General features: G+C 40.4%; 1 protein-coding gene across 2 annotated transcripts in view; it reads left to right on the top strand.

Annotated features, from left to right (window-relative positions):
* The window catches only part of LOC147315147 (glycerophosphodiester phosphodiesterase 2-like), a 46,015-nt gene that overhangs the window by 16,270 nt on the left and 16,326 nt on the right, over nucleotides 1–13,419 (top strand). For both annotated transcript variants that reach the window (XM_086262402.1, XM_086262401.1), the window contains exons 2-8: nucleotides 7,296–7,462; nucleotides 9,682–9,787; nucleotides 10,201–10,304; nucleotides 11,414–11,507; nucleotides 12,241–12,300; nucleotides 12,405–12,503; nucleotides 12,680–12,773. In XM_086262402.1, the coding sequence (XP_086118528.1) occupies nucleotides 7,401–7,462; nucleotides 9,682–9,787; nucleotides 10,201–10,304; nucleotides 11,414–11,507; nucleotides 12,241–12,300; nucleotides 12,405–12,503; nucleotides 12,680–12,773 (619 nt within the window). In that variant the 5' untranslated portion in view covers nucleotides 7,296–7,400. The remainder of the gene's footprint in view (nucleotides 1–7,295; nucleotides 7,463–9,681; nucleotides 9,788–10,200; nucleotides 10,305–11,413; nucleotides 11,508–12,240; nucleotides 12,301–12,404; nucleotides 12,504–12,679; nucleotides 12,774–13,419) is intronic.

Genomic DNA, 13,419 nt, shown 5'->3' on the forward strand with positions numbered 1-13,419 from the left:
GCACTGACAGAGGCGAGGCTGCCGGACACTGGTGCCACCGGGCCCTCTGACCACCACCAGTAGGCAACGGGTGAAGTGTCTTGCCCGAGGACACAACGACCGAGACTGTGGGAGCCGGTGCTCGAACCGGCAACCTTCCGATTACAAGACGAACTCTCAACTCTTGAGCCCCGATCGCCCATTTACATTCATTTAATGTAAATGAAAAGAAATCCAAATCAATCTAACACTCTTCAGTAAACAGTAAATAAAACCAAAGTCTCTAAAAACATAAAAATACATAAAACTCATTAGAACATATGATTCTCAACAATAATACCAAAATACACAAAAGCTCTGAATGACATAACGTAAGGCATCAAAACAACAAAGTCACAGAGCGTGACAGCCACCTCGTTGCATAGACTTTGTATGCAATCGCCTCTTCCTGAAAACTAAACTTCAAATCAACCTACAGGAGGTTCATGCACTCCAAAGCACGATTGGTTGGTTTGCATTTAGTTAACACAATGATCCCGGGCAATCACACTTAACAGAGGTGTTTATATCTTCCTGGTATTTCTGGCTATATAGTAAACAAAACTGGGTTTACAGAAAATGAACCACATTGGTGATTTTCACGTCAAAATATTTTCTATGCAGGAAAAATCCCAACAATATTGACTTCAGTAAAGCAGCTGTTTTATTAATAAAAGTGGTTCTGTGGTTTTCTGATAATCTCAGCTGACCTGCTTTACATTTCCACTTCTAATATTCCCTAAAGGGACCACTGAAGTTTAGCCTGATGCATATTAACGCCCTGAAATCACAGTTGTTTGTTTACAGGAGCAACAAGCATTAACTGGTTTAGAGGACACTTCAGATTAAACAGAAGATCCATGTTGTGTTTTTATCTAATAACTCTTTGTTCTCAGTAATGCAATGCATGCTTTTTAAATAATATATCAGGTTAGTTTATAATCGTTTCATTTTTGATTCAGCTCACACAATATATTCCTCAGTGTTTTGGTGCCCCAGGCAGGTTATGATTTGTCCTCATTAACCATTTGCCCCACCTGTGGCAGCCAAAAATCTGGTCAGATGTATTGACGGCAAGCAGCAAAGTGAAATACAACAGATTACTAACCTCTTCTTTTTCCAGCAACCTCAGTTCCCCACATGATCTTGAGATTAACCGATATATGCACTCCACTCTAGCAAACCTGCTTTGGTGTCAAAGATGCTACTTAAATGCTAAATTATTCTTGGGTACCCAAATTTTTCTCACATAGCTGTTATAGAGATGCTCAGGGAACCGTCTGAGCAGGAGAGTTGCTTTAACATTAAAATGTATCTTTAAATTTTGAAGAAACTAAAAAGAGACACAAGGACGCAAACCTGCCAGGACTAAGGTTTGCAGGATTGCTGAGAAAATTATACAGACCCACATGTATTAGCACTGGAGCACATTTGACACAATTGATATGTGGAAAAAAGTTGGCACTTAATGACTGTTTGCAAGTTATGATGCCTACATTTGCATGTGGCAAAAATGGTCAGAAACATGTGGCAAGCTTGATATTCATAGATATTCATGTTATCATCATTTTATGGGGTAAACTCCTACAATCACTGATTATTTTTCTATGGTCAGTATCAGTTTTTTTGGAACACCTCAGAGGTAAATACTCTGCACTCAGCAGCTGGAAACAACAAAACAATCAGTACGACACAATGACTGTGTGTCAGCATAATGCCAATACTAATGAAGCTGTAAGTAAAGAGATCTCTAATGGAAAACAAAGCTGTGACTCTCATAAATGTCCTGGTGTCATAGTAAATCTACACACAGCTGCAAAACATTTAAATACGCATGTTAAATTATTTTAGCAGCATACTATCCACAGAGTAAATTTCTTATTGATCACACTTTAGGTAAATTTAGACTCTTGTGTACAACATGAGAGCAATTGTTAGAAGTCTAAGTACAAGTAAGAAGGTCCTTGAGTGATAACTTTGTCCTTTGTGTTTGCCCTAAATATCAGGCCTTTTGTCTCAGCAGAGGAGAAGGCCGACCTTGTTTGCTAAACTCTTTCAATGATTTGTCCTTTTGGGAAACTGGAGCAAAGTTTTTTATTTTTATGTTTTGAAAACTGGAACACTCGTGTAAATCATAAGAATGCTTCCTGATGTTTTTCTGGGTCAGTAGGATCTGCTGTAACTGCAAGGTTTATATATAATTAATAAGTCCTTATTTAATGATGTGCAATGTTGACGATGACGTATAGTTTCTACTGGTGGTGCTTTGCAAAGGTTCTCTGTAGTAACAAAATGTGTCGATTGAATGTGATTTGTATACGTTATGGTCACTTTAAAAATGCTTTTTATTATGCGTTTAAAATATCACGAGGAAATCATGGTTAGATATGCTAAGATGATGTGTTCTAGGTTTTCCAGCTAATTGGAAAACCATTAGGTGTAAAAATTTAGGCTATAGTGAAAAATGCGCACCAGAATTTCTTCTCCATTCACTGGTTTTCTGCAGTTCATTGCTGCTGATTTGGTCTAAGGCCTGCTGTTAAACACCTGCTGCTTAAACTGTATTATTATAACATCCACATCAGATCCTAAGCCATCTTCATCCTTAACGTTAAAGCATTTCTCCATCATTAACCTGGGCACACACTATGCATTTTTTGGGGGGGGGCGGGTTCAGTCGCGTTATTCAGCTCCAGCTCAAACTGTACGACTGAATGGCAGGGGTTAGAAGTTTGTAGGTCACGATGCATGTTCTCACACTATACGGCCCGATGCTCTGATGTGACTTGAGTGCTCACATTGTGCATTTATACACAACTGCACACACGCTGAAATGGCGTGCTGCTCCGTCTTTTTCACTTCCATTTCTGTGTTTGCGTATGCGCAGTGTGAAAGGTTGCGTTAAATCGGCCCGTGGCACTGCTTCCACAGTGCGATACCTTCACGAGGGGCGACCAGGATTTCAAACAGGTTTGATTTTCTTGTCACCATACGATTGCTGATTGGGAGCTGGTCGTGAGGTGTTAATCGCTTCTCATTACCCCATGTATACTACACGATGCACAACACACGATTAAGGCGAAACTCGGGCCGATCCCCAAAATGGTCACATGACTGGAAAATCGTCTCAAAATGGGCCCAAACTCTCACAGTGTATGCCCAGCTTTATTTATTTCCGGGTCTGAATGCGGTTTCATTTTCTAAAGCCAAGCAAACATGAGGCACCGCTGAGAGGTAAAAATGGTCCATGCTTTTTCAGCTCCAATAAAATGTAGTGTAGCTGTTCTAACAGGTGTTACAGTAAAATTTAACGTCCAGGCATCCATAAAGATTAATACCCACACTGAAATTTCAATCAGCCTGAGAGGGATTGAATTCTTAGGCTTACGAATATTTGATATCTGGGATCCAGTGAGCCTTCTGGCTGTAGTGTACACCTCGTGTTTTAAAAACTTACAGATCTGCGACTGAGAATGGCCACTAACTCGTTTTGGTAGGAGCTCATGACAAGATAAAAAAACAAGAGCCTCATCCAACCTGAAGCAGGATTAATACATCATCACTTAATATGTATTAAGTGTGTGTAGGGTAGAGTATTAACCCCTTTGTTCACGCTTTAATGCCTGAACATTAGATCTAAAATGAAGCCTGACAAGGCATTCGAAAGGCATCACAACATCAACCATATCAACAAAATAGAAACCACATTTCTTTGCTGTACAGAACTGTGCTGACGGGTTTTAGGTGTGTAACTTGTGTCGGAGCGTCTTAGTTAAAAACTGTTGTTTAGAGACGCTCAGTCCCCTTCAGACAGCAGCACATATGGTGAGGTTCCCACCTTTCCTGCTGTCACTGGGATCAGAGCAGTGCTGCATGTCTGAAGCTGTGTCAAACACAGACTCTTTACCTGCGTTGTGTTGTTCCTGTGGCGCTGCAGCAGTTCAGTGATTACAGCTGTTTCAGGGTTCGACGTGACCGTGACCAGGTTCATTAGGCTGACATTTAAAATGAAAATGGCAGACAGAAACACCCTCCTTCTGTTTTCTCTCATTTTGACCAAAAAAGGCAGTGTTGGTTGTCTGCAAGGATGATAAATGTGAAACTATAGAAGGTTATAGTCAAATGTTATGGAAACTATGCTAAACTTCTAAATCTTCCATGTTAAATAAGATTTAAAATAAGTTAACAAGGAAATAATTCAGACATACCATAGTGTGACAGAGTGATCTGGGATGTTTAAGGAGCGAGAAAAGTAAAGAGCTGCAGGACTAAATAACGAAACGAGAGCGTCGTTGTGAAACAAAACGCACAGCTCTAAGAACTTTATCTGACTTACCTGTCTTTACACATCAAACTACAGCCTTACTGACAAACACAGTTTTTTACAACACCTGAAAGTAAAAAGTTGGTGCTGTAGTGTCGTTGTTGATATAGTGTGCATAAATATAAATAGAAAAGTGTGTGGGCAGGTGAGGTGACCTCAGCTGAAGTTTTTTTTGCCTGTGGCCAAATAAAGTGCTGTCCATGCGTGCAGTTGGATGTCCTGCAGCTAAGGCACTGGCCACAATCCAAAATCTGCACTGAGACAAAGAGGAACTGACAGATGGATAGGTGATGGGGGAGAATGTGGAAGGAAAACTGTGTCAAGACAAAGAAAGAGAGCCAAGGAAGGAGAGGTTGACATAAAGATTGAAAAACCTCAGCAGCACATTTTCCCGTGATCCACTTTTGTGCGTCCTCACTCGTTGGGCAGCGAATTTATCCTCCTAAATTTAACAAGTGCACCCTACTTTTTACCTCAGGAGCTCAGGTAGTGCTCTCTTCACGTCACAACCTGCCTCACATCTGACGCACTTTAGGTCCTAAACCCAGCAACAGACAGAAGAAAAAAACACTTTTATCGGGTGTTAAAACTTTCTGACAGGCTGTGGGTTGAGAGTAACTTTAGACAACAATGGTTTAGTTATGTAAGCCTATAGAAACAGAGCTGTCTGCAGAGTGAAGGGAGACAGTCTGTGGACTAAAATACCAATTAATCCTTCTGCAATTTAACTGTTAGCAGTAAGCCGGTCCAGATAAACAGCTGCTGGTGTGAATCCATTGCGGTGCCTGTAGACGATTAGTTGTTTATTTATTTATACTTTTTATTATTACTCCCATTGGCTGTGACACAAAGCTCACAAGTCATTGGTTACTCAGAAGGTTGGAGGTCTGATCCCTGGCTGCTTCAGTCTGCATGTCAAATATTCTTGAGCAAGTTACAAACCCCAAGTTGTCCTCCGATACGTCCGTCAGAGTATGAATGTGTGTCAATGTTAGATAGAAAGCACTTAAGTAAAAAAAGCAAAGAAAAAAAGTGCTTGTATGAATGGGTGTGAAATGATATAAAGCACTGTGAGTGCTCAAGTAGAGTAGGAAAGCGCTATATAAGAACCAGCCCATTTACCACACTTTAAAACAACTAAACTAAAAATAATAAAAGATGGTACAAAAAGGGTCATTTGAAAGTGATGTCTAAATTTCTGCAGTTCCACACATACATGTTTGATCCATGTACACGTGTTGCATGGATTTCCTGTGTTGGCACAAACCTCCCAGTTAAGGCAACCACACTTATAAATGAATGAGTCATAAAACATGTGCTCCCCGGACAGTTGATGAATAATGGCCAAAACCATTTAGTTGTTCTAGGCCAGGGGTGGGCAATTCCAGCACAACACATTCAGTATCTCAGGTTTTGCTTGAATGACAGCATGTGGGTGCTGACTCCCTCGCCAGATATTTACATTTCCTGTTTTTATATTCCGCGTCTCTCTGAATGTACTATGTGCTCACTGTGAACTGCACAATTCACTGAGTGTGGGACAGAGGACTCTGTGTGCTTTTATGTTCTGTACATAACAGCTTTGATGACGCCTAATCGTGGTTTCCCTCTCACACTTTCACCCTGTCATTTCCTCACTCTTCCCTTTATCACTCCATCTGGTCCTTTCTTGTTTGCCCCACCTTCCATCATCCTCTTCACTGCAGTAATAATATCTGATGTCACAGTTGCCATGGGAGCTGTGCGATAAGTCTGCTGGTCGTCTAGTAACAGACTTCAGTCACAAAAATTTAAATGGAAATGACAAACAACACACTGAACTGTGCACATTTTAAGATGGGGATGTATGTAGTATAAAATATATTGCTTATGTTAGCACGTTTTAATAAAGTACTGTCATCTTATTTCACCTATTTCCATTTTGCAAGCAAAATGTAAAGAAATGAAGGGTGCTCAGTGCTTACTGCACATTACTGTGTGGTATAGAGCAGAATAGTTTTGGCTGAAATGAATTGCACATCAGGAATTTCAAACCTGGTTGTAAATTTCTTGAGCTACTGTTTTCATTCTTGTGGAAGAAGCTGTCTTATCAGATCCAGGAACACATCTAATTTTTAAATAAATCCATCAATTATGTCCACATTAGGGCTGCAGTATCACCAGGTGAAATGGGATTTTCTAGATGTCCTTCACCACAAAACATTTTCTTCTGGGAAATCCCAGCTGCACTTCAATGCCATATTTAATCTATTGAACGAGGTTTACATCGGGTTTCCTGCAACTTTTTGGGTGCCCAGAAAACCTCCAAAGGCAGGTGTCAAGAATCACCCTTATAAGACATATGAACCACCTCACCTGGCTCTATTTGAGATGAAGGAGCAATGTCTCATCTCCAAACTCCTCAGCTATCTGTGGAGGGCTGTCCACACAGAAGTGATGCAGGAAGCGACTTCCAGAAACTTGAAGTAATGTCATGTGAAATAACAGCTTGCAGTGTGAAGTGAGTCCATTCTTGTGTTTATATGTTAAGGCTGAGGAAACTCTGTCACTTCATTCTTTTCAGTTGCTACTCACAGCTCGTGACTGTGAACGAGGTGCAGCTTTACAGCGATGCTACTCCAACCCCCCTGAAAAATTGCTGCCATTACTCTGTCTTTAGGGGTAGATGGAGCGAGAGAGACTTGTTCTTCTTCTGTGGGTGTAGTTCAGTCGTTCTGCTCCAGATGTGGCGTGATAGATTAGCTGAGCATGTAGGACATTTGATTATCATAAATCACATGTTTGAGCTGTAGATCAAATACAGGTCAGTGTGTATTTCTGTGAGCTGATCTGCATCTTCTGGGTTACTTTAAGCAGGCCACAGTAATGAAACCAGGACACTCACATGCTGTCTTGCTGAGTCTACTCTTCCTGTGAATACATTTTAAATTGAGATTTCTTTTCTCCCCCTTAGGTAAAGAGTTTGGTGGCCAAAAATCCAGCTTTTCCCCTCTCGCTGTCCTACATGTCTTCTCTCCTTTTCTGTCTCTCCCTGTGATGCTGGGCTGGGGCTGACTGTATGCCCGTGACCAGACTGAAGCTGGGGAAGCTAAAGGTGGTGCGGCGGCAGCTGCTGCAAAGGTACAAAACACCATCACCATTACACTCACTGTGGTACATACAGACTGTAGTTGAATAGTCCAAAAAATGGCCTCTAACCTCTTTTTTTTCTTAGTCATCTTTCCTTGATCTTGAAGGAAACATTGTAAGTTAATATAGCTTCTAATCATTATTTACCAAGGTCCGGTGGATTTAGAGAAAGCATATAAAGGAAGCCAAGAGGTGAACTGTGGTACTTCATGAGGAAGTCATGGAAAAAGTTAGGGCAGAGAAGTGTGTGATGGTGATGCAGGACATGTATGAGGACAGTGGTGACAGGACAGGCTGACTGATGAGGTCAGGTCTCTGAAATATGATGTTTGCAGAGATCAGGTGGAAGAGAGCCTGGAGAGGTGGAGGTGTGCACAGGAGAGACGCTGGGCAGAAGATGTTTAAATGAGAAGGAGACAGATGGAAAAGTGAAGATGCGAGGAGCAGAGATGGTGAAGGAAGATGAGTTTAAATAGCTTGGGTCAACCATGCAGAGCAACTGACAGTAAACAAGTAAGGCGAACAGGCAGGGTGGAGACATGGTGGGGACACATGTTAGAGGCAATTTTTGACACAGGAATATCAGCAAGTGTGAATGGGAAGGTTTACAAGATGGTAGTGAGACTTGCTATGATGTTTGGGACTGACAAAAAGACAGGAAGTGGAGAGCAGGGCTCGCAAAATCACCAGCCCGACGTCCCGGGGCTAGCGATTTTGCAAGCCCTGGAGAGGCTGAATATGTTAAGATTTTCATTGGGAGTGACCAGGATAACATTAGAGTACATCAGAGAGACAGCTAAAGCTGAGCAGTTTAGAGATGAAGAAAGAGAGGCAAGGCAACCTCAGCAGCAGATTTTGTTACAGCTGCACTTTTTATGAGGGTTTAACAGAGCCTGCAAAGTTAAAAATAAAACACATCCAGAAAATGTAAACAGCAGACAGGGTTAGCCTAAAGTAGCTTGAATGGAGTGTCCTGAATTATTTTTACACACTGGTACAAAGAGGCATTCACTAAAACAAAATACACCCTGATTTCAAATCTAGAATTTAGACCATTTTAATTGTCATTGGTTCCTCGGGGCTGAACTTAATTTGTTTTAAAGTATCAGAAAATAACTTTTCAAACATCCTGTCTGTACACGATGAGCTTTACACTGTTTTCATGGAGGACTGTTCGATCTAAAGTATGACCATCTGTACAGGATGAGTCACACAGCTTATTTATGTACCAAGATAACCTGAATGCATCATCTAAACTGTGCTATTTTCCTGTGTGTTTACTGTAGGAAATGTTTGTTGCTGGCAGTTCGTTGATTTCAGTAAAATCTCGAGCAACCAGCACATTGTCATGCAAAGATTTATTAATTTTAGATGTTAGTGAATCTGGGTTTTCACTCAACATTATTTTGATTAGATTATTTCACACCCTGCACTATTCTTTGCTCATTTCCAGCTCAGTATTTTCATGTTGGAGTACCTTTGTATGAATCCTAGATTAAAATAATGCTTTTTCATCATATCAGTTGGACACAGTATAACACAGTGGTCACAGGATCATTAAACATGCTGTCACGATTTGAAATACTGTGTACATCCTCACGTTTATGTGCTTTTCTTTTCTGGTTTTTCTTTTTTGAGTCGATGCTCTTGTGTTTTTAGTTTTCTTTTACTCTTTATGCTGTAAGGGCCATCGACTTGTCAGGGGCTGCAGATGTAAAGCTAAATCTGGCACATTTATACATTGACCCTTACTGTGCATGATCCCTTTTTTTTTTTTTTAAACATTTGAAAACAAACCTTCTGGGCCTCGATGCTTCAAAGACTAGCCCTTTTAGCTCCTGTCTTGTCCTTCCTGACTCTCTTCTGTCCCTTCTGGCAAACACAGGTTTGAACAGTAGGTGGGTGGAAGGCCAAGATTTGGGGTGGGGGGCCAAAGAGACCAGTCTGAAGCCTGTTCCTTTGGATAGCAGAGGTTACCTGCCCATAGGCTTTGTCCATGTTCTATATGAAGATTCACCCCTGTAATAGTACATGACAGAAAAAACATAAATGTCCAGTTTAACACTTCTCAGAAATGACAGTAAAGTGTGTTGCTCAAAGCCTATTTGTAATAAAATTGTAGGACTACAGTTCATTCATAACATGTATTTAATATGTTGAATGCTGTATTTAGGAAAGTGTCATCCTGAGTGTTTTTGTATCTGTATCAGGTATGAACACCAGCCATTTGTCTCCTGCCTGGCTGGCCTCTATGGCTGCCAATGGAGACGATACCAAAGAGCCCGGGCACAGCCGGGAGAGTGCTGCTGCAGCAAGGTGCACACACACACACACACACACACACACACACCGTCTGCAACAAGCAGATTGTTGGTTAGTTTGCTGATTGTGCAAAGAGTATTGATTACCCAGCCGGTTCTCCTCAGTCTGGCCTGCTGACTCTGACTGCTTTTTCTATGAAAGAATATCAGTATGTGCATACGCTCTGTCAGCTGGTTTTAATATTTAGTGGTTCTATTTGCACCTGGTAATAAAATACGTCCTCAGCATCAGGGAGTTTGTGCTCCAAATATGAATGTAAACCTTTTTTACCCCGAGAAAACGAGTTCGCCTTTAAACTGTTTAACATCTTCACCAGGAGCTAGCGGAGTATGATACAAATATATTTGATTTTTTTCTTTTGTGGAGTAGAAATGGGATGTTTGATTGAACTTCTGTGTGTTTTACAGGTGGAGTGTGGCAGCTTTGGCCTCCTGATCCTCACCTTTTTCCTGAGTTTTGTGTTCCTCTATTTCTGGAGTGAAGCCCAGAACGACTACAATGACTTTGACTGGTTCGTACTGAGCACACTGACAAACACTGACAAGTGCTCACACATTAATGTTTTGCCTCAGGCACATATGTCTGGAGAGGAAACCTTTACTCTCTATTTTCCAACTGATTGGCAAATGGTTGCTGAAGGTTGCTGGCTGTTGCTGGGTGAAATCAGTCCCAAACAAGGTTCTGGACCAAAAACCTTTGCAATGGCTTTGGTCGCTAGAAGATTGTCACTTTTGCCCATAGTTTGCATTAAAAACACAGATGACATGTCTGCAAACACTCAAGCAGTAGAGAAAATGCAAACTAGTAACTGAGAATGTTTGCCTTCAAAGTAAAAGTTGTCCCTTATTGCTGAAAGAAAAATGTCACAAAAGATGCAACTTTTACTTTGAAGACGTCTCCATTTCTGGGTTGCATTGTACGCTTCAGTTTCACAACCGCTCATTAAGTGTTTGTTGTAATTTTTAGTGCATCCATTGTTTTATGTGATGGAGTTGGGATGTAGCCATAAGAGTAGAGCTGTTTGGAGGAAATAAAGTTGAAAATCAATCGTCAGTGAAACGTTTTTCAGAGTCAGAAAAAGACAACTTGAGCAGCTGTAACTGTCATAAAGCATTTGAATCTCCCACAACATTTGTTCATAAGTCTAAGTACACTCATATGCACTGATTCATGAGCAAGACACACATCTTGGGAGTTCATTCAATCGTCACTGATTTTCACACTTTGAACTTGTATTGAAAAATGCAACACAATACTACATTAACTGGTTATTTTTTTTGTAACAAAACCTAGCTGGTTAGGACTCAAAGAAAACATTGTTTAAGTAAAAAATACAACTGTTGCTGCTTTTAAAGAGCTTTTCTGTTCCAGCTTTATCTGGTTAAACATGTGCTCCACACACAAAATATGCATAAAACACATCACTTACAGATTCATGACAACTGTCTCCAGGAAATGTTGCAGTTTTTGTCCACAGGTATAAATGTCCACAGTTGATGACTGTTTGATGTTTTGTTCAGAGTTGGTGTGGATTAAACTGACCAAACACACCATGAAGCACACTTTAAACAGACATGAAGCTGCTGCTACAGTTTTGTTTCTGTCCTTTTGTATCTTCAGGTTTAACTTTGGGAATCTTGGGTTCTGGTTCCCCTGGTCTCTGGTCCTGCTGATTGTTGCTGCGGCTCTCTTCACATACATCGCTCTGCTATTGGTATGAACACCGATTTCAGATTTCAACCCGTCTGGAACCTGGAAATGTAATAGAAAACCAATTAAAAAAAGAAAGAAAGAAAATAGTGGTTGCCACTTTAATTCCCTGGAGCTGCCAAGAAAGCCTTTGTATTACAGCTACAACAATGTTCTTATTAAAGTTCAGCAAGTTTTCAGCAACACCTTATTGGGACCTACTTGACTGTTTGTTTGCTCTCCTGTTACCAACCTGTGCCCTCCTGCAGTTATGCAATAACAGCAAAGCATTGAAGCATCACAGATTACTTGTTTGTTTTTTTTTCACTTTAACTGGAGTTCTTCAAAGCGTTTTATTAGACACAAGTGTGCACTGTGCCTCGGGCTCCATCAGCAGGTCGTTTGACATTTAGGAGCTTGTCTTCTTCTCTAGAGTGACAAACTTATGTAAGACTTTTATATAAAACATGTGAAAGAAAAATCTGTATTAACAGTTGACTTTCTGCTTTGAAGATTGGCTTTGATCAAATTCGTAGAGATTTGACTGTTTTTATTGGACACATGAAAGAAATGTAATAATAAGAAAAAAATCAGGACAAAATAAATTTTTATTTTTATTTTTTTTTAAAGTTCTTGAAGTTAAAGGTTTAACAGATGGTTGCTTTAATCAGCTTTATAAAACGCTAATATTAATAGATATTGGATATTAAGAATATTAATGTCTGACACTCTAAGCCTGTTCTGCACCTGTTGTTTAGGTGCTGGCGGTGTGTTTGCTTTCTGAGGGCCAGAGGTTGTACCTTCACTGGAGCCACAAGGTATAAATACAGAAATGTAAAAGAGCATGAAGTGTTGGTTTTTCAGGTCTCCGTTGGTGTGCACTCACATACGTTGTATTTTCTCGTCTTCCTCTCTTTGTCAGTCTGGTATTGTGGTGACGCTGGCGTTCTCCGTCACAGCCACCGCCATCCTCTCTGACCTCTGGAGCAAAGAATGGAAGACTCTCCTCCTCTCTCTGCAGGTGAGCCACACCAGCCAATCACAGCAAGGAGTGATTCGTTGTTTGGTTTTGTTTTTTTCAAATAATTAACCACAGTTTATTAAACATTGTACAGTTATTATTGTAGTCATAAATATTAGCAGAGAGATTTGTACAGTTATGTTTATTACGTGCTGTCGCTTTCTTTTTATATTTAGGTCACAGCACCTTACCTACATGTGGCTGCAGTGTCATTGATGGCGATTCTTTCCTGGCCAATAGCATTACATTTCTTTCGCATGAACAAGAAAGGTAAGGCATGTTTTGCACTTTAAAAATAACACTGAAAGTTGGGTGGGGCATAGACGGTGTAAAACATGGGTTCAACCGTCTTAGGGTGAAGACAAAATGGAAATGTCTCAAATCTGCCATCTTTTTAATGGCCAGCAGGGGGCGACTCCTCTGGTTGTGAAAAGACTTCGGGTGTTCGTTACTTTACAAAGTTTCAGGTCAAACTGAATAAAGCATGAAGTTAATTTAGTAATTTATTCATTCATCACTTGAGTTACTGACTAATGACTCATTCCTGGAGCTTGCAGTGTCTTCAGTTTCTCAGTCTGATCTGCTGAAGTTTATCATATTTGATTTTTTTTTGTTATTATTTTATTTCACATTTTCAAAATATAAACCAACACAAATCCCAAAACAAACAAAAACAGACCGTCTCAGATGTGTTCCAGAAAAAACAATTAATTCAAGCAAACATGCACTTCACAGAACACCACAGGATAGAGCACCAAAAGCTGGAGTTGATGAGAGTTTACAAATCTGGGTCCAGTTTAGTCCAATCTGGCCCTCGCAAAGTGTTCCAAGAAGGGTTTCCAGACACTCAGAAGAGAATCTTTTGAGTCTTTGCTGAACTTTTCCATTTGTATTATGGACAGCATGTCTGTTACCC

The sequence above is a fragment of the Aulonocara sp. 'chitande type north' Nkhata Bay genome, linkage group LG14 (genome assembly GCF_057382095.1).
Source record: "Aulonocara sp. 'chitande type north' Nkhata Bay isolate Kocher_YH1m ecotype deep benthic linkage group LG14, A_spYH_male_GT1.1, whole genome shotgun sequence".
NCBI classification, from domain to species: domain Eukaryota; kingdom Metazoa; phylum Chordata; class Actinopteri; order Cichliformes; family Cichlidae; genus Aulonocara; species Aulonocara sp. 'chitande type north' Nkhata Bay.